Source organism: Ceratina calcarata, unplaced genomic scaffold, assembly GCF_001652005.2.
Source record: "Ceratina calcarata isolate Rehan_Ccalc_2016 unplaced genomic scaffold, ASM165200v1 scaffold369.2, whole genome shotgun sequence".
Lineage (NCBI taxonomy): Eukaryota > Metazoa > Arthropoda > Insecta > Hymenoptera > Apidae > Ceratina > Ceratina calcarata.
This window is the reverse complement of record NW_017160008.1, coordinates 1,012,778-1,032,971: the sequence shown is the minus strand read 5'-3', so window position 1 is coordinate 1,032,971 and position 20,194 is coordinate 1,012,778. Positions and strand designations below refer to the sequence as shown.

Below are 20,194 nucleotides of genomic sequence, written 5' to 3'. Positions count from 1 at the left end.
CCGGCCGCACGCTCGAGATTCTCAGAAAGACCCGAGATCGAACGTATCGTTTCATGCAAATTTAGACGACGGCAAAGTTAAACGCCGCGGTTCCTGATAATTCCGCAGAGCGCACGCGTCGCCGGCGCCATGTTGGTTGACCGTTGATCGGTCGGAGACGTCGGAGTCGGAGAAGCTCGGCCGGGTTTGGGAAGCTAGCAAAATTCCGGATTCTGGGCTTTCTTCAGTTGCTAGTGGATAGTCGCGGAGTTTGTGAGAACGTGGTGTCGTTCACGATGTACGCGTGTGCCAGATAAGAGTAAAGTGCAGGCAGGGTATATCGCGAGGGCTGGTCGAGAGGAGGACAAAAGAACGCGAGGAATCGCATTATCGTCGGCGTACGTGTCCAGATAACCGATCGTACGTGTCGAACGGATCGTTAAAGATCAGTGGCAATGGACTCGTGCGACGTAGGTACGTAAAAAAGGAAATCGGGAGGTCCTCGACTTCGAAACCCGTGAAATCGATGAATGCGTAGACGACAGACGCACAGTGATCCGCATATGTGCATACGTGTCCAAGGATTCCCGTAAGTTTTTCTTTTTCTCCCGGGGATCCGTCTCCGCCTTTCTCTCCATCTCCGTCCCACCGTCTCTTTCTCCCCCTATCTTTCGAGCGTGCCGTGCCGTGTGTTCGTTCGTTCGTTCGTTCCTTCGTTCCTCTTCTACCTATCCCTGCTCTCGCGTTGTTTCCCCGAGTTGTTCCTCGTGGCGTGCGCGTTCCCGAAGGCACCGTGGCCAGACCTATCGCGACACACTGCGCTCGTCGTGTGACGCAGACGAGCGCGTCTCGGACAGCCTAGGACGCCGGGAGTACAGGTGCAGGTGCGGATACGGGTTAGAGCGCGGGTGTGTGTGGACGTGTGCACGGGACGCTGTTACGTGGCCTGGAACAAGGTTAGTCGTGCGAATTCGGCGACGACGACAGTTGCCGTGGATGTTGCCGAGGATGGACGATAGCGCGGGTCCGCGTACGGACGGGACGACAATGGCCAGCAGCAGCGAGAGTAACGACGAGGAATCGAAGCCTGCCCAGCAACCGAGTACAGACGACGCGACGACTTCCACGTATTCCACGATACAGTCGGACCAGCCAGCCGAATATTGCGGTCAGCAGGAGTCGACGAGGGCCGGTTCGACCTCGCCGCTCCCTGCGGCCACCAGCGCCTCCTCTTCCTCGTCCTCCTCATCCTTCTCCTCTTCTAGCTCTTCTTCTTCTTCTTCCTCGTCACCTTTGTCTTCGTCCTCGACAACGTCTTCGCCGTTGTCATCCTCTGCCTCCACGCCACTGCCGCCGCCACAGCCGGGGTGTGGCTGCGACGCCGCCACCGTCCTCGAACCAGACGAAATTACCATCAGCATTACGCCGACCACCGGTGGACAGTTCGACCTTACCGTTGACCGCGCCGACACCGTCGAGAATCTCAAGAAGATCATCTCGAAGAGGCTGAAGGTTGCCAAGGAGCGCATTTGTTTGTTACATCGCGAAAGGTTCGTACATCATCATTCTTACAATACTGTCTATATTTATGTGCGTAGAATTTATGCGATCGGATCGAACTTCTTATGTATACCTATTTATTTTCGAATCTCCTTAGGAGATAATCATCATTGTCTCTTCGTATCGTTCCGAATTAGCGTCGTCGTCGTCGTCGTGTACGCAAAAACGGTAGCTACGACGGACAGATTTGCGACGTTAATTAAGATTCGGATTACGAAAAGAAAATGAGAATGGAAAGGTGAAAGCGTCCTCGGGTCATATGTTCCGAAATTAGTCGATAAATCTATAACGCGAGGAAGAGGTCGCGATCGATTTCGGAGCGGTTCGCTCCCGGACCAGTCTCGGGGAAGGAATCTTGGCTCGAACAGTCGAAGAAAGAAAGGGACTGGACTTGGTTGGTAGGTGTAACGTAACGTGTGCGCCCGCGATATCGCGTTGTTACGGTGCGAACGAAGACGGGATCGGACGCAACGAAAGAAAAAGAGAGAGTGGGCATAATATTCGTGGGCGTCGTGGGGGCCGCCGCACGGACCGATCCTCCTCCTTCGTGGCGAGCACGCGAAAGAAACATGGTGGAGAGGAAGGCTGGCTGGCATACCGTAGACCTCTCGGAAGTAGGAGGAGGTGGAGGTGGTGTTAGTAGGTAGAATATCTCGGGAATCGCGTTCTCGTTAAGTGGAACGGTGACAGCGCCGAGAGCCAGACGAAGAAAGAGGAACGGTCGGACGGAAAAGACGATACGGCTTGGCTATTCCCGTACGCGAGACATCGTCGTCGCTGGAATTTCCCTTCTTTATTCTTCTTCTTGCTCCCCTTCTTTTCTCTCTCACGCGTATCTTTGCCTCGCCATCCCTTTTTTTTTTTTCTTTCTTTCTTTCTTTCTTTCATTCGCGATCTTTTTATCTCTCGACGAACGATAAGCACGACGGATCCTCTCAGTCATTCGTTGAACGGCGTACACCGACTTTGAGAAGAGTCGCAGATGTATTCTTGCCCGGCCAGTTTCGGGCGCGCAGGTAGATACGTTTCTTCCTCGCTGCGTATTTTAAATGCGTGTGTGCGCTCGTGTCTCCTAGCGTCGAGCGTTGAACGCGACACGTGCATACGGGGCAGCCGCTGCTCATACGCGTCCTGTTTGCCTTCTCTGCTGCCCGTTCCTTGAGCATGCGTACATACATAACACCGTTCGACGTAGTAGAACGACGTACCCACGACAATTCGAATTCGGCCGTGTGTTTTTTTTTCCTCCCAGAAGCGTCAAACTCGTCGGTACACCGGAATCGTCGTTAGTCATGAATCACCGTGTGCCGAAAGTATGGACTGGATTCCTTCTTTCGTAGATCCGACGGTCGTTCACGGATTTCCATTTTCTCGGATGCGACTTGTTGTACCGCATGAAAACGCGAGTCTCAAGGTTAAGCGCAGCCTTACCTTAACCGTTTTGTGTCACTACGTGTCATACTCGTTAGTCATCCTCGTTGCGCGTACAAGGAGCGAACTTCTCCGTCCAATTATCTTTATCTCAGCGAGTCGTTTATTTAAGAATCCCTTCCATCGGGCCGTCTAAAATCCGTACTGGTAAACACATTTCTACATCCGCACGGCTCCCTTTCTTTCCTTTCGTTCATATCGGTCAGCGCTAGAAATTAATTCAATTCTTTGAACCCTGCTCGATAGTCGGGTGAGGATGCCCCGTTCACGATTGATCGGCCGAACTGCAGAATCGTCTACTGGTACCGAAACGGTTTCCGACTTTGTCGATTCCTCTGAGGAGCGATAAGCTTCTCGGAAAACAAATCTACGACGATGATAAACCTGTCACTCTCACGCTGATCCGTTCGGGGAAGGATCGCTGGGGAATCAGTCGAATTCGCGGGACACGCGTTTCAACGGAATCAAAGTCGATCGTTGACTAAGGAATGTCTGCATTTTCGCAATCGTTTCGGTGACTGGTTAATAAGTACTTTCGAACTGGACTTTAACGCGACACGGTACGAAGTACGTGCGACTCGTTCGACATTGTCCTATCGGGATCTGCTAATAAATTTCAATCGGGCGTTACCCCGCGTTGTATAACCGTCGGTGTCGCAGTTACGGACGTAACAATGGCGTAACGTCGTGTCCGGATCGTCGTCAGCTAAGCCCGCTGTTTACTCTGTCGGGTCTACGTTTAAATCCAATCCGAATCTAACGATGGGCGACGAGAGAAAGACAACGATGCCTCCGGACGACGAGTCCGATACGTATCGACTCTTCGTACTCTCGCCTCCTCTGTCCGGCGATAACGCGGCTTATCGCACCGTTCAATCTCACGGATTCAGCTCCGTTATCGTCGCATTTTGGCCTTCGCTACCAACCGGATGACTAACGTCAATGTCATCGCGATGATTTTCGAATCGTATCATAAATCATGCGATCAGACGCGTTTCTGAGGATGCCGTCGTTCTCCGATTGATCGGATGTTCGCTCACGCACGGACATCTCGCATTGCTAAAAATAGGCAGAGAGGCTCGTCCGGCATTGGTTAACGACAGGTTCCTGGCGAACGCGCCCCGATAATTTGTATCCGATGGCCCACCCAGCTGAGACCACTCCGTCACGATAAGGGCAACGCCTCGGTCGTGTCATTCGTATCCGCGTTTATCGGGAACCGCGTCAGAGATTAACGCGTTTCTCCGTATTCCACAATATTCCCGGTGATTTCGTCAGAAGAAAACATGAATGACATTACCGTGATCTTTGTTTCAGGCAATTACGCGACGGCACGCTCGAGGAGAATCGTTTGCAGGATGGTAGCCGACTCACTTTGCTGCCGAGCGTGGAAACTGGCCTATTGGTAAGTCGTTTATACCTCGAGAGTACCCTCGAAGTAAGAATGGAGCGACGAGTGTTTAATTATGAAACAGGATCTCTCGATAAAAATATGTCACACGGTGTTGTGCGCTCGCAAGGTCTTTCTCTCCTCTGCTTTAGTCTGAGCTTTCGACGCGCGACAAGTGTTCGTCTGATGAAGAAGAAGAGGTTCGCGTAACAGATGGAAAACGTGCACGGAGCCGGGCAAGCGCCGTTAACTCTGTTCGCGTATCATCGGGTCACTTGGTTTCTCGGTCACCGTATCGTCGGCGCATCATTTTCCGGTACCATTGCGTGGCATTTTCCTCCCGTTTCACTGCGACGCGTTCCGGTGGTGGTGGTGGTGGTGGTCGTCGTCGTCGTCGTTCGAAGGATCGAACTTTGTAGCTCCTTTAATTACCAGATCCCTCCCCGAGTCTCGCCGCCTCCAATATCCTATCCGTCCGCGGCAGGAAGGAAGACGCCTCGGCAGACGTTTCCATGAGAACGAAGTAGCGAACGAAGAATCGGGGCTAGGCTGTTCGATTTGAATCGATAAACACGAAGCCGAGCGGCGTGGAGAACCGGGCTGCACTGGCGTACGTGACACAAAGGATGCAGCAGGATTCCTTCTTTCTCTCTTACCGAGAATGAAATGCTCCTCGAGCCTGTGTATGCAGCGGGAACAGCGCCCCGGGTCCTTATCGCGACCGAGACTCGTTCGCATGGCTGTCAAGGGGACCGCCCGTTCCCCGAGTCCTCGGTCGCACGCAGTCAATTTTAAAGCATCCGTGTGCGCGCAGGGTCGGTCTATACGTGCCTCTCCCGTGATCGTTCCACACGTACACGCACATGCACGCGGCATTCGTTGGTTCGTGGGTGGTTGCGAAGGAACGATGCGAGACCTGCCTACGCTGGCTTCGTACGGCGCCGTTGGCCAGCCTGCGAGTTCGGTCGAAGAATGCCTCTCCCGATCGGCACGCACCTCCGTCTCCTCCTTCGGACGAATATCGACCACCCCACGATCGCGCAAAATAACCGGGCGACTTGTAAAAAGCGTCGTACGTTAACTTAACGGTCCGTTCGTACGCGCGTAGCAACGGTTGTCGACTTTTCAACCATCGAGAGTGTACACCCCGTGATCCTGATCGGATTCGGAAATCCTCTGGTCTACTGGAAAAAGTTGGTAAATACACGCAGCGCGAGTCAGAGAACGAAAGGTGAAATCGATGAGAGACCGTAGGAAGGAGGGACGCGCTGTACACACGTAGGTCGGTTCCCGTTCCGTTGTTAAGACTCCATCGAAACAGGTTGAAAGTTTGGTAGGGCGTGATGTCTGGCTGCCCGGCTGTAGGAGAAGTTTTATCGATCGTCTATGGAAATTCTGCGGAACACGCCGAGAGTTGCTCCGGCGTTTTCGCGTTATTTCCGGGGGAACGCGTTCGGCAATGGTATTAAATGATAATTGGTCGGCGCGCGTTTGATGCATCGCTTCTGCAGCTGGCTAAGGGATTAATTGCCACCGAGGGTGGAAAGAGACAGGGAGAGAGACAGCTGATCGCGTACGAACCTAAACGAGCTGAATTGCGCTGCTTTGAATAACGAAAATCGTAAGAATGCGATGACCTCGCCGCTGAACGTGGCGGAAAGACGAGTCATAAGGTCGGTCCGTGCGTCGCCGCTTTATCTCTCGGTCGTTCTGTCGTGACGTCTCAAATTGCCCGCGTGATCAGCAGAAACGGCCAACCTTTCGAATGTCGTAGCAAAATGAAATAGTAGCTGTGCCTTTTAAGAAAGAAGCGGGCGAGCCGGTGTCGCTCCAGCGTGTATCGTCTCTGGCGAAGGGTTCAAGCAACTGTACTGCGATCGCTCTACATCGATCGCACATGGCAGATGGCCCTTTGTCACCCTTTGGGACGTCTCCCGATGTTGAATAGACACGTTTGCAGGTGGAAGACCGTTCTTACCGAAGTACTTTTTGTCCTACTTAACGTCTACGTAGCACGTGTACGCGCGTGTATTTTCAGTTGACACGTGGTGCGTGAATCGTAAACGTTCAGGTCCCCCTCTACCATCGGTCGCGCTGGGAGCTCTCTTTGCAGAGCCAGACCGTATTTTTTTCTTATCCCACGGTACGAACCCACCGTCGGTCGGACCCAGACAGACGTGCCCTAGCGACACGGTCGAATAGGGGAACGGCTCTACGATTCGTGGCTGTACGCTTCTGACCTGATAACAGGTCGCAATTGTATCGAGGTGCTTCCTCGAACTCGCTGCGGGAATCCCGACGACGCTCCCCGATAACGATTTCAGTTTTAATCATATTTCGCGTTTCGTTAACGCTTCGCGCTCTCACGATTACCAAGTACGAATTCTGAATCGAACGCGATACTCCTTGCGGTGATTTTTTAATTCAGAACTCGTTTGCCAGTAGCGTTCTGAACTTCCGGTGGAGTCCTTGCTCGATTCGATTGCCGGCGAAGCGAGCTCGGAGAAAGAGGGAAGCATTACGCGTGTCGCAGGGTCCATTCATCGAAGCCCAGATTCCCCGCAAAACGAACGGCAGGCAAATCGAATTACCGAATATACGATGACCGTCAGTGAAAGGAAGTCCGTTAGGTGTACCGAGGGATACCTAGCTGTGCCGTCTAGGGTCTGAGCCGCGGTTCCGCGAGGTTTCCTCTCTTCTGCAGGTCTTCTCGCGTTTCCATCTCTAGTCGTCGGCCTCTCATCGATTCAGACCTCGTCCTTTGGCCGGATGAATAGAAGGAAAAGAAATCGTCGTGTTGTCGCCGTTTCGGGTAGAGAGGACTCTCTTTCTATCCATGCCACGATTTTTCAATGGACGGCTGCGGGCAGCCAGGCAGGGCATTATAATTCCTCGAATGGAGGAAAACGATGTATCGGGTCTTTAATTTTCCGTGCAAACGGAGAAGGGGATGTTCCATCTTCCGGCTTGACAATCGAGTAAGCGTAGGGGCTCTGTTCGTCTATTAAAATGAGAGCCGTAGGATCGTCCAAGAGGAGTTTGATTATCCAGAGTTCTCGGTCGTACGGCTTCCTCTGCCCGAGCTATTCGCGGCGTTGCCTCTTATCCTGTAAAAGTATTTAAACGCCGTTTAGCGGGTAAACACTTGGGCGAATCGTGTCACGCATTCTACCCGATACATCTCGGCGTGAGTGAAATTCAATTATGCACCCGTTTCCTGACCGTCGGATACGCTTTTTTTCAGGGGCAGCGACCGGAGCAGAGCGTGATGCAAGCGCTGGAGAGCTTGAACGACTCCCAAGTGAACGATTTCCTCTCCGGCAAAGCTCCGTTGAACCTTACCATGCGACTGGGGGATCACATGATGCTGATCCAGCTGCAGTTGTCCACGGTCACTCCGGCCTCGCCTACGACCAATCAGTCCAGCAGCGCTACGTCCGGTTTGACCATTGGGAATAGCGCGAACGGATCGAACTTGTCCACCAGCCACGTGTCCACTTCCCTGCAGAGCAGACGGTCGACCGTCCTCGCTGCTCGATCGGGCAGCGGCGCGTCCGCCAAGTTGCAGAACGGGAACGCGGCCTCGAGGTCTTCCTCGTTGATAAGCAGAATGGCGTCGGCGTTGCACGCGGTCGCCAGTTGCAGCACCAGCCTCTCGACGGCCACCACCACGACGAGTCCCGTTTGTTCCAGCCGCGCGTCGCCAACCTCCTCGTCCGTCTCGCCCTCGTCCTCGTACTCGCCGATCAGTCCGCCGCATTCGTCCTTCTGCTCCAGCCAGTCCGCACGAAGCGGCAGCAATCACGGCTCGGTGTCGCCTAACGGAAACTCGTCGAACGCCTGCCAGTCTCGCCTTCTGTACCATCATCATCACCATCATCACCACAGTCACCACCATCACCACCATCACCACCATCATCATCATCACTCGAGGAACAAACCTACCGGCTCGTCCAACACGGCTTGCTGTCGCCAATCTTTGTCTACCGTGGATCACATACAACAGTCTACCTCCACCGGGCACGGGTGTACGGACACCGCGATATCCTACGACGCGATCCCGCTGAGGAAGAAGCTCTGCACCGCGCATCATCACGGCCAGCAATCCACGAACAGCGCGGACTCCACGTCTAGGAGTAGCAACGCGGACGGAGACGCGAGTCCTCAGAGCCCGGCTCTTCCCGAGCAGAACACGAAGGCCGCGACTCTGGACACCAGGGCGCTCGCCGAGGCATCTCGTAACTTGACGCAAAAACTAAAGCAACTCTCCTCTGAGGTACTCACCTCACGGGTCGACCTCGCAGAGGTATACATTGTTACCGATGCCAGTTCCCCCTGTGTACCACTATTTCGTATATATTTCTCTACTGTGTGTGCTCGCGCTCGTTAAGGCCCTAAGAGATTCAAATCGGATGTACCACGTATCCGAGGAAAAATTCATCCGAACATTCTCTTAGACCCTTAAAATCTTCTCTCTTCTGTTATCTCGCTCGACCAAGTCGTCGTTTCTATATGTGTGTGTATATATATATATACATATGTATATATATCGTGCATGCATCGCGAATGGATCGAAACACACGCAGTGAGAGTAAGTCGCTGTTAAACGTAATTTTATTCGAGTATCGTGCAAGCGATAATCCCCGACGATTTTCCGAACCCAGGAGAACGCGAGACGCAGACAGGGTGCAATAATAGAGAGTATGCATCACCACGGAAAGGGTGTGTACTCCGGTACGTTCAGCGGGACCCTGAATCCGGCGCTTCAGGATAGACACGGCCGTCCCAAGCGAGATATAAGCACTATAATTCACATTCTGAACGATCTGCTGTGCGCCACTCCGGCCGCAACCGCGAGCCATTACAGGCATCATCACAGGCATTCTAACGGCCGCCAGCAGTCCTCCGCATCTCCGTCCTCGTCCGGAGCGACGACCATCGTCAACGGTGCCTCGACGTCCATCGCTTGCCACGATTCATCCGGCGCTGGATATTGTACCGGTACGTTACATTATGTTATCAGGCATTGTTTGTGCGACGTCGGTGAATAGCGGGGGAAGGAGATCGTTGCGAATTAATTGTGTGATTCTTTTGCCGATAGAAGAATTATCGAAGGAGAACGAAGCGACGAAGGGAAAGATGAGACGGCTGCGTTTGGTAATGGAACAGAGACGCGCGAAGAGAAAAGCTCGAAGACAGGGCGCGGCACCGTACACCACGCAATGGGCGGCGGTCACCCCGGATCCGGACCCAAACCACGACCCAAACACGCCGACCGCTGCGACCGCAAACTCGACGGAACCTCAGAATGAGCCAGAACTGCAGCCCTGCAGTCCCGAACCGGTCGTAGCTTGAACGCGTTGATTCGTTCAACGCGGAGGCGAGTAGTCGTTTAAATGGCAATGTGTTTCTTTCTTTTTCGTTTTAACTAGCGCACTGATTTATTTCGTGATCGCTTATGAAGCTCGTATATCGGGAGAAGTTTCGAGCCGTGTCTCTGGAAGATATCCGAAATGGCAGTTGAATAGACGGTAAAATATCGTGAGCACAAACGGTAGCCACAGTTAAACGCTGGCTCCGTTTCGTTGGTAATCAGTGATTCTTATTCTTGTTTTCCGACTCGACTCGACGTTTGAATCTGTCGTACATTTACGTTGGTCCGCGACGGATTCTTTTACGGAGCAGAAATTATTCTTCGTATCCCGGGTTAATAAGAGTCGCTGTTCTATACGCATAATTTTCTCAGTATTGATACGCGTACATCAAGTCCAAGCAATTGCTTTCGGAATGTTTCGGAACGTTGGCGAAACTCGAAGGAATTTAGCAATATCGCATAATGGAATGGCGTGCAATGTTAGGGCACGGTAATAGGAATTATTTAAATAGGAGTTTTTCACGGGGAAATACGTATACGTTTTCGCTGGAAAGTAACGCTGTATTCGATAGAGGAGACAAAAATTCTAATCTACAATTAATTGAGTCTCGCATGCGAGAAGGATGAAGGCACAGTGTTTTGGCTATATTACTCAGGACTATCGGATCGTAGCTGACAATAATTATTGCATTCGACGAAATAAATCGGTGTGAAACCATCACGTTCGGAGCAGTAAGAAATCGACCAACTAACCGGAAGCGAAACAATTCCCGAGAGGATAGGTGGAATACAGGATCCACGGGGAAATGGAGGTCGTCGCCTTGATTATTGACTAACGATCGAAAGGACTAAAGAAGTGAATAAAGAAGCGACTCCTCTGTGTCTGTACGACCTCGCCTGCCGTGGATAGACTCGCGAAAATTCGTAGAACGCGCGGAGTTGTTTCTTTGTCGTTGCGACACCCTCGATTCGCGTCGGTGTCGGCGTACATTCAGTAGACACGAGTAGATAATTTTGAACTCACACGCGCCCGTGAATCGTGCAGGGAAGAAACTTACGAAAAGCAATGTTTACAAAGCTGTTTAATCACGACGAAAGGTGAGGGGACTTCGGAACTCGTTGCAACGTAGAGGATGACAGTACATTTTCTTAGTACCTCTCGACGAAGTATATCTTTACGTCTGGCAACGGTCTGATCGATCCGCGTCGAAGTCTACACGCAAGAAGTGCACTTTCCGATGTCACCAATTCATCGTGCTCGTCGGACGAAAGATCGTTTTCAAAGGAGCAAAACACCATTCTCAGTTTCTGTTCTTGGATGGTGACGTCGATTCCTCGCGCTTCAACGTCTTAATAGAGAGATCGATCGGTTCACGTTTCAACGTAATCTCATATCAGCTCAGATGGAAAGAGGAATACACAGACTGGATTTTTAAAACTCGAGACCTTCTCGATCGCTCTGTGTCCAAGAGTTCGTTGTAAGCACCACGTCGTCGTCGTCGTCGTCGTCGTTTCGGCGAGGAGCGAAGAAGACAAAGGCAAATTTGAAGCACGTGAATAAATGGTCCTATAGTTAGAATTAGATAATCCTATTGCATGGCTCACACGACGCCATTACTTCATTTAAGTTTGACTAGGTACTAAATAATCTAATCTAATAAAAAATAGCGTATTGCGTTTAGGTTTACTTAGGAGGAGCAAAAAATATTACTACTATTATTATATTATTATCATTACTACCGCTACAGTTTTGCAAACTGGCTCAATATTGTAACATATGATTATCGAATTTTATCGAGTACCAAAATAAATAAGATTGCTTGCTAAGCTAAGGAAAAAAAAAGAAAAAAAACGAAGTCCGTCTTTAAGTCGACTGTAACATCATCTGTTGAGTGTTTGTTAATTATTATTGTTATCGCTGTTTATTGCCTCTGTAAAGAAGGAAAAGGAAAGAATCGGCGATGCTGTTTCGTCCTACGTTTATTATTGATGAGGATTAATTATTATAATTTTCGAGTTAAGACAGAACGTGTTTCTTCTCTTGTTTTTTAACGATTCATTTCGTTTAGTTCGTAAGAATAATAAGTACACGCGTCCACGCATGAACACATACCCAGACACGCGCCCACACATACACACACACACGCGCGCGCGCGCGCGCGTGTGAAATATGATTTAAGGAACCAGTGAAAAAGAAAGAAATATGAAATTTGATTAAAGTTATTCATTTATACATACATATATCGTTTATTTAAATTATGTATCACGTAAAATCGTAGAAATTTGTTATCGGCGCTTAAAAGTACATTTATTGTTTTAGCTACGTATAGCATAAACTTCGCGACGATACAACCATTAGCGTACATACATAATACATACATAAATACATGTTATATGCACACATGTGATGCGTGGGTATGTATATATGTATGTATGTATGTTTATTTTCTTTTTAAAACGGAAGAAAATTCATCGTCCTTCTAGTGAATTGAATTATCACAAACATTAGGCTTACTATTCGGTATCGAATTGTGCAATCTCATTTGAAAAAGTCTTTGCCGTCTGTCGAAAGTTCTGCGCTTGGACCGCTGGACTAACGAACAGCCAATCTTTTCTAATACTACTCGCGAGTAAAACTGTATAAATACGCATTGGCAATAGGTATAAATATCCGTGGCACATGCTTTATGATAAAAAAAACTATCCTTATTTATTGATTACTTTTGGCTAGAAACGATATCTCGTTCGCGATATCATCTTGTTCCACGTATATATTACGAATGTGTAATTCTTTTCTTTTGTCGATGCTACACTAATGCCGCATGAACCTTTAGATATAAAAACGGTAAAATCGCGATCTACGATTATGATGATAACGGTATGCAACGTGTATATCGCGGTTAGGTGTTTATACGATATGTATGAAAAGATTCCGTGGTTTATTCAACGTTTCACCTTTTGTTCGTTCGAGTAGTATTAACGAAAAGAGAACAACGTGTTAATGAAAGATACCAGGCACCGATTTCGCCGTACGTAGATCCCCTGTATCTTTTCTCACTAACACGTTGAATCGTCACGATTCTCTCGACGCGTGTAACGGAATCGTTATGATTCGCTTGTATCTTTAACCGACGGTACAATATGGACGGGACACGACAAGCGTAGTGTCTGCAGTTTATTACAAATAGAAGCACGCGATTATCTCTGCATAAAACACAATGTACAAACACGGCGAACGAAGTAGGAAACGTGTAAAAATTTTGACACTCGCCCGATCTCTAACTCGTTCGAACGCATCGTTCTTATTTCCGTATTTATGGCACAACGCTGGTGCAAATCGTACGAAGACTTCGTTGAATGCTCGATATTTAAATTATGAAGGAAACTGTCCTTATTTGGCAGTCGACATCGTAAATGCCAATAATGTGACGTATTTACAAGCTGACGCGTCACGAGGGTAACTGGAAATGAAGTCAGACGACCGGTTGTTTCTAGTACAAATTAATTTTCTTAGTGATCACTTTGCGACACATGTGGCAAGTCTTCAATGGAGCCGCGCAATGCTCGCAAGCTCCGTGACCGCAAAGAAAAGCGACGTTCCGACGACGTTCCATGCATATACTGCACATGTTGGCTTCCTCCAGATCGGCTACCCGCGTCTCTAAATATCGCAGACGTTCCAAATCCTTGTCCTTCTCCCTTTCTTTGTCTTGATTCTCTTCTTTCTTCTCGTCCAACGCGTTATCCTTTTCTTTCTCTTGTTGCTTTAACGAAACTTCTCCTGTCGCCGCTTGGCCATCTGTCACGAGTCCAAATCAAACATTTTTAAATATCAGTTCTATCTTAACGATCAATATTACCTTACCTTGAATGCCTTCAGTTCTAGCGATCCCATGCCCGCAGTGCGCGCAGTTCATGATCGTCATCCTGCTGCCCGGATCGAACCTGTTTCCTCCGTTCCCCGCCAAACCCAAGCATGCGTGACAGACGGAAACATCGCCGGAAGTCGAAACGCCCTTCCTGGTCCCTAGCACCGCTTCCAACTGCAACGGTGCGTCTATCCGATACAGCGAGGGCTGCTGCAAGGCCGAGGCATTTTCTATTCTGTATAACAGAAGAGGAACGAGAGAATGGAACAACGTTCTTCTTAAGTGTTTGTACGATTCTTAAGCTAATCGTCAATCTCCTTACTCTAGTGGATCACTGCGATTTTGGTATTCGTAACATCGCAGCAGATCGGCGTACGGAGCAAGCTGAGCATCCTCCTCGAGGAGATCTAACGGCGTCTTGTTCTTCGAGTTCCTCACGTGCTCCAACAGCGTCCGGCTTCTGTCGACGCTTACCAAGAAACAGGCCAACGCCAGTTCCGTCTTCGCTTCTTGCCTCGCTAGATTTTGCCAAATCGCATAGATCAGAGGCGAGTCCCGACAAGTCTCGGGCGTAGGAACCACGTTGCTCTGATTGGGACTCTTCACTATAGCAATGTGTAGCACCGTGTCCCCGTCGGCGTCCGTGCTGGCCGTGTCGGCGTTGTGATGTACGAGCAGCTCTACGAGAGCCCAATGGCCCTGGGAAGTGGCCAGGTGCAACGGCGTCTGCCGACGATTGTTTCGCAGGTCTACCTTTGCGTTTCCTCCGCTCGGAGACAGTAGTATCGCGGCCACGTCTTTGTGTCCGTTCAGAGCCGCCAAATGCAGTGCCGCAAAGCCGTCCTCTTTCTTAACGTCGACCAAGTGCCTTGCGCGGGCCACCAATCTCTCCGTCGCACTGTAAAGAACAACGATTTGAACGGCCTCTGCACGAGCCTGGTGCGGGTCGAGATACACTTACTGCGCGTTGCCTTTCAGGGCAGCGTGGTGCAGCACGTTGAAGCCCCGTTTGTTCCTCAGGGTGAAGTCCACTCTCTCGCAGGAGCAAAGCGCGTCGATTATGTCCAGCGCATCTTTTCCAATGGCATCGTGCAGCGCCGTGTCCCCGTACGAATCCTGGAGATCAACGTCGCAATGATGTCGTAACAAAACCTTTACGCACTGAGCGTGTTGCTTGTTCACGGCCACGTGTAGCGCGCTGCACTTCCCGTTGTTCACGGCGTTTATCGCGGCACCGCGAGAGAGCAGGAGCTCCATTATGTCCGGTTGATTGCCGAAAGCGGCATAGTGAAGGGGAGTGTCCCCGTCCTCGTCGACAGCTCGTAGAGACGCTCCGGCGTCCAGAAGAAGAGTGCACAGGTTTCGTTGGCCCTGATGGGCCGCCACTTGCAAACATGTTTTCGTGCCACCTCCCGGTCCGCCGGCCCTCGCGTCGACTCTGCCGGGGTACTTCTTCAGAAATTCCTGGACCGCCGAGACGCCGGCCTCTCCTCTGGCCGCATCTCTCAGCAGCTTCTCGACCTCCGTGTCGACGCCTTCTGTTGTACGGTACAAGTAAGAACGCGCGAAACAGTGTACTCGAAATAATTTAATGAATTAATCGCGTATACCGGTCCACTCTCGATTCCTGTTTGCCTCTTCCTGGAGAGCCGCGGTCTCCGTACCGGGAGGCACGAGGGTAACGCTCAGAGGATTGAACGTCCACGTGTGCCCGTCCAACGCGACTCTCAAATCTCCGTCAGAATATATCTTGATCACCTTGCCGGTTTTCCCTAAAGCCTGCAAAACTCGTTGGTGGAAAGTCGAACGACGACCGGGAGAACGATCTACTTACGTTCTTCATCACGTCTATCCATTCCCCGTGGCCTCGTTGGTACAGTTTCACTGCGGCGACGTCGGTCTTCACCTTGACGATATCGCCCAAGGAAAACGCATCTTTACTGACTCTGGTCAGTGCATCCGGATGGAAAGTCCACCGATTATTGCACCCCTCGAACTGAACTCGTACGTCTCCCTTGTCCGTAATACGGTGTACCTTTCCGACTTTTCCTATGTACTCCGCCATCCGCGGATTCCAACCGCCGTGGCCCTCTTGCATCTCTTTCAGCGTATCTACGTCGACTAATACTTTTATTTTATCCCCGACGTTGAACGTCGAGTGCCGCGGACTAGACACAACGCTAGGGACACCGCTTCTGGTCGGTGTCACGTTCGCCACGTTATCGGACACCGTCATCACCGGTTGTCCGAGCAGCGGGAGATGTTCCTTGTAGTACGTGCCGGCTGTAGCCTCCTCCACGTAACACAAATCGACGCAGCCCTTGTATCCCAGCCGATACACGTTCGTACTGCCCTTGGACCACGTCACCGTCGCCACCGACCGGCCGCTCTCGTTGTCCCATCCTCGTATATCCATCACTCTACCAGTTTTCCCTGAAACGTTTGTCTCGTGTATGTGATTTACGATTAGCAGCGAGTCGAGACGAGCGCGCGATACCTCTTCCTCCGTCTTGGTTGCCCCATTCCCAATCGGGACCGCGAACGACTTTCGCCCCTATGAATATCCCCTTCAAAGGTATCTTCGTGCAGCTTTCTCGCGGAGTCAGTTGAATCCCTACGGAGTTCGCCGTTTGGAACCTCTCGAAACAGTGAGTCAGATCGTGCACGTCGGCCATGTAGCACTGCGTGCACAGATCGTAGTCGCAGCATTGAACGCATTTCCATCGAATCCCGATTATTCCCCGCTTCTTACATCCGTCGCATATGATCTCTGGATGTTTAACGCCCGTGGCTGCATTGTCGAACACCAACAGATCGTAAGCTCCTTGATATCCTATTCTGTAATTGCTTCTCGATCCGTGATCCCACTGAACGATCACTGTTTTATCAGGTGTCCTGTCCGACGCGTACGGACTAGCTGGATTCCCATAAGACGGAGGTTTCCCGATTTCTACAACCGTGCCGGTGTGACCCTCTCCGCCGTCTTGGTCGTCCCATTTCCAATCCTGTCCACGCACAACCCTCAAGCCAACCTCGAGCATCTCCGCAGGATTCTGTAAGCGACCCTTTACATGTAAATCGTAGGTAGTACTACCGTGAGAGACTGAACGAGTTGGTGGAACGAAACGCTTGGAAATTCCTGGAGAGTGTACGGGACTGGATCGCCGGACAGCACTGTATATTTGTAAATGTACGATAATGGTAAATCCAGGAGGTGAAGACTGTGAAACGGACGATACAGGAAGATCGAAGCGGAGAAGAAGAAACGACTAGAAGATTTAACAAGCGTATCGTACTTACGTACCTGAAACGGTCGAGCCTAGCACGAGAGATTTATGAATCATATACGGTGCTGCATTCTTTTCACGTACCCGACGGATCGCGACTCGGAAACTTGAACAAGACCGTGCGGGAGGGCAGAGATCACAGCGTTCGACTGCATCGTTACCAATTATCGGGATTATTTGTCCCGATGGGATTCTGCGTCCGTGTCAAAGATCGTAACCTTGCAGCGATAAGCATAACTCGGAGCGAAACTGCGGAAACGGCTGATCGAAATCGGAGGCGCCTCTTTCGAGGGTATGCGGAGACTCACGGAGAACTGAAAGTGCGGAGAGCAAACTCGGATTTGTAAGGTCAGAATTTCGGGTTCGTCGATCGGAATGGATTTTCCATCGAGCTTACACAGATACTGACAGATACACAAGGGATCACGATCACGGTTCTCGGTAAACTGTAAACTGTATCACGTATAGTCTCGTTTCCGTGCGCCGTACAGGCATCGACGGCGGGGGCGGGACGAACCCGTCGAGTTTGTCCACTAGTATTTTTTTAGGAAATACGAATATTTCCTATTCTTCGTTGCGTGTTACGTGCCGTACAACAAGAACGAAGAACCTCACGATTTTTCTTTCGCGCGGTCTTTACACGGCGTGTGGTACGTAACATATACACGTATCAACATGTCTGTATTACGTCGGTTCTCCGGCCTTTGATTCAGATCTCATTGTACGCGCGCCCAGAGAACGGCTAAACGAAGTTTTTGAACGATAAGATATCATCCCGATCCGATCGTCCGATAATACGATGTTTTGAGTGTCAAGCGATTCAAGAATCAGTCGTATATATATTTAGTACGTGTACACACCCGTGTGCATGCGGTAGATGTAGTAGTTGGCTGGCGGATCGTCGACCAACTTCTCGGGTTTATCATCGATCGTAGTCGATCGCCGTCAGGCATTGGTGCGAATGAGAACGTAGCTCCGCTTTTGATATTCTGTTTATAAGGCGGCACGCATTTTATCGCGGATAACGGACCTAACGGGCTGATCAAGCGAAATCGGTGAACCTATGTCGGTGGAAGGCGTACAACCGCCGATCGTACAGCTTGAATCCCGTCGCGGGTGACGATCCCGCGCCCGGTGTTATTGTTGCTTCCCTTAACCTCCGATCGCACGAGTGACCAGTGAATTCTTGCGAAAAAGCATGAATCCCGTCGGCGGTGATGGAAGCGGGGACGGTAGGAAGGAACGTCGCGGAGGTAGCCGCATCCGTGCACGGGGACCATGGACGTCGAGCTATCAAGGAGGAACATCGCTGAGGAGGCCGCATCACGCCGCGTCTGGAGGGCAAACAGGTTGCTAATGTTTAAAGGTAGCTGCGAGGCTCGGAACTAGGGTTTCGATTCATCTGTTTTGTGTTAGGATCATTGGAGACTGGAGGCGAGCCGACCGATCAAAGAGATTTGGACAAGTCCTTCGAGGACATCGTACAAAACTCCACGCTGTCCGTTCACGCGGCGGAATTCGTTCCAAAGTCATACCCGATTAAACAAGCAGTGAGTATGATTACTCCGCTGCTTTGAAGCGAGCGGTCGGCCGACAGTCACGTCTGCTTTTTTAATGTTAACAGCAGCAACAGCAGCAGCTGCAGCAGCAGCAGCAGCAGCAGTATTCCTCCGTGCATCTACCGAAACATTCGGTCCAACATAGATTGCAAATGGCACGCGGCGAAGTTCAAAATCCAGAGTCTAATTACAACACCTCGCAGCACTGTCAAGCCGACCAAGTTCAACAAATTAACAATATTTCCCAGCAAGTAAATCAGTCTTTGAACATCCAAGATTATGGGACCTTCGACGGAGGCTCGGGAGACTACAAAAACAAGCACGACGTAGACGAGGACGATTATATTATCGAGTTCGCGAACACGACGCAAAATCTGATGAGCGTCGTACACTCGTTGATATTAAATCCAGGACGTTTCACGTCGATCGTGCCGCCCCTCATAAACAATCTTAGGCCTTATTTAGAATCCCCTAGTCAGTTTCGAGAAATTATGCAAATAATAATACAACAGGTATTTGCCCCTATCTTTCGCTGAGCGAGAGGGAAGCTCATGTACTCACGCGTTCAAATATTTTCAGTCTATAAACGAAGGTAACTTTCGGTACAGCGGTGCTCGACTTTGCGCTTCTCTAGACAGCAATTTGTCAGCCACGGAACGAACGCCATTCCGATGGAATCTATATAACCTGTGAGTTTTAGAACATGCGAATGCGACGTTCTCGTTGAACCGAACACTCACGCACTAAATTGAACGGTAGGTGTAAGAGCGAAGCGGACAATCTAACATCCAACTGGCAGCAAAAGGATATCCATACGGAGGAAGACCAGAAGAAGTGTCAGGGATTGATTCTGTTCTTAGCCGAATTAGTTATTCAAATGGAGCACTCGACGGCGTTCGGCCTGGGAGATCTCTTGATACAACTTATCATCGTCATATTGAGGAAACCCGCACCTAATTCCGTCAAGACCATCTGCCAAGCCCTCAAGGTATACGACGTCCGAACGGCTGCCCATCGGATTTCTCAACGTTGATTCTTTTGTAGTTGGCGGGGCACACTTTGGAGAAGAGTGAAAATCGTAAGGAGATGGAGAACATGATGCGGGCACTCATGGATCTCGTCACCGAGGGTAAAGTCGACATACACGTGGGAAGGATGGTGCACAGCGTTCAGGAATTAAGAACCGGAAACTGGGGACAGACTCCCTCCACGCCGTTACAATCGTCGGAAATAATAGATCTCGATCAGGCACTCGACGAGCCTGTCTTCTACGGGCCGGACGGCAAAGTACTCACAGCGGAGGAGAACAAATTCTTGGAAGATGTTGCCGACAGTACAGGAAATAACGAGGATAATATGTACGCGCGTCCGATCTATCCGCGCATCGAACGTTCATCCAACACGTGTACGAGTATACATTTCTGTTTCAGCATACCGATGTACGAGGGCGACGAAAAGTGGATAACTGAAGACGATATGGATGACGACATAGACGAGGCTTTAGACGAATTTTTAAAGAATATACCCAAGCAAATTAAGAATCAAACGCATAAATAATCAGTTGCGCGACAACGATTGCCTACCATAAGTCAGTAATTTAAGTACTTTCGTTGAACCCATAGTTGGAAACTGTGAGGGTGGTTCTCTTAAAATTTCGTTTGCGAACTTTTATAATGTAAAACTTAGCACAGTACTAAATCTGAATTGTACGGCGAAACGCATATGCGATACATACATATATATTA

General features: G+C 50.2%; 3 protein-coding genes across 9 annotated transcripts in view; 2 read left to right on the top strand and 1 right to left on the bottom strand.

The window, feature by feature from the left end:
• The first annotated feature begins 58 nt into the window (after positions 1–58).
• LOC108625714 (midnolin homolog) lies at positions 59–11,967 on the top strand. Of its 3 annotated transcripts, none has more exons than XM_018025922.2 (5): positions 59–1,529; positions 4,288–4,375; positions 7,605–8,636; positions 9,025–9,361; positions 9,462–11,967. In XM_018025922.2, exons 1-5 carry the CDS (start codon positions 976–978, stop codon positions 9,713–9,715), a joined length of 2,265 nt encoding a protein of 754 aa, XP_017881411.1. In that variant the 5' UTR covers positions 59–975; the 3' UTR covers positions 9,716–11,967. The 3 variants fall into 3 exon arrangements, with proteins under 3 accessions (XP_017881411.1, XP_017881409.1, XP_017881408.1); XM_018025920.2 differs by having other exon boundaries at positions 7,605–8,666; positions 9,465–11,967; XM_018025919.2 differs by having other exon boundaries at positions 7,605–8,666.
• Positions 11,958–16,999, bottom strand: mib2 (E3 ubiquitin-protein ligase mind bomb 2). 3 transcript variants are annotated; one of them, XM_018025917.2, is made up of 8 exons: positions 16,908–16,999; positions 16,101–16,656; positions 15,438–16,036; positions 15,214–15,382; positions 14,565–15,141; positions 13,926–14,501; positions 13,600–13,838; positions 11,958–13,533 (listed from the first exon to the last, which is right to left on the bottom strand). In XM_018025917.2, the coding sequence occupies exons 2-8, from the start codon at positions 16,642–16,644 to the stop codon at positions 13,226–13,228; spliced, it is 3,012 nt and encodes a 1,003-aa protein (XP_017881406.1). In that variant the 5' UTR covers positions 16,645–16,656; positions 16,908–16,999; the 3' UTR covers positions 11,958–13,225. The 3 variants fall into 3 exon arrangements, with proteins under 3 accessions (XP_017881406.1, XP_026669972.1, XP_017881407.1); XM_026814171.1 differs by having other exon boundaries at positions 14,565–15,138; XM_018025918.2 differs by having other exon boundaries at positions 16,101–16,668; positions 16,908–16,997.
• Positions 17,000–17,332: 333 nt separating this feature from the next.
• LOC108625717 (uncharacterized) overlaps positions 17,333–20,194 on the top strand; it is a 3,967-nt gene continuing 1,105 nt past the window's right edge. The window contains exons 1-7 of one of the 3 annotated variants that reach the window (XM_018025927.2): positions 17,333–18,239; positions 18,307–18,440; positions 18,515–18,961; positions 19,029–19,138; positions 19,209–19,437; positions 19,494–19,807; positions 19,880–20,037. In XM_018025927.2, the coding sequence (XP_017881416.1) occupies positions 18,089–18,239; positions 18,307–18,440; positions 18,515–18,961; positions 19,029–19,138; positions 19,209–19,437; positions 19,494–19,807; positions 19,880–20,006 (1,512 nt within the window). In that variant the 5' untranslated portion in view covers positions 17,333–18,088 and the 3' untranslated portion in view covers positions 20,007–20,037. Of the gene's footprint in view, positions 18,240–18,306; positions 18,441–18,514; positions 18,962–19,028; positions 19,139–19,208; positions 19,438–19,493; positions 19,808–19,879; positions 20,189–20,194 lie in introns of those variants that run through there. The other 2 variants (XM_018025930.2, XM_018025929.2) reach the window with 2 other exon arrangements.

Coding starts and splice junctions, on each gene's coding strand:
- LOC108625714 (XM_018025919.2), top strand. CDS start 976: ATGTTGCCGAGGATGGACGATAGCGCGGGTCCGCGTACGGACGGGACG. Junction 4,376..7,604: donor GCGTGGAAACTGGCCTATTG/GTAAGTCGTTTA, acceptor GCTTTTTTTCAG/GGGCAGCGACCGGAGCAGAG. Junction 9,362..9,461: donor CGGCGCTGGATATTGTACCG/GTACGTTACATT, acceptor TTTTGCCGATAG/AAGAATTATCGAAGGAGAAC.
- mib2 (XM_018025917.2), bottom strand. CDS start 16,644: ATGCTCGAGGTTGGCTTGAGGGTTGTGCGTGGACAGGATTGGAAATGG. Junction 15,383..15,437: donor GGATAGACGTGATGAAGAAC/GTAAGTAGATCG, acceptor CGAGTTTTGCAG/GCTTTAGGGAAAACCGGCAA. Junction 13,839..13,925: donor AATCGCAGTGATCCACTAGA/GTAAGGAGATTG, acceptor TCTGTTATACAG/AATAGAAAATGCCTCGGCCT.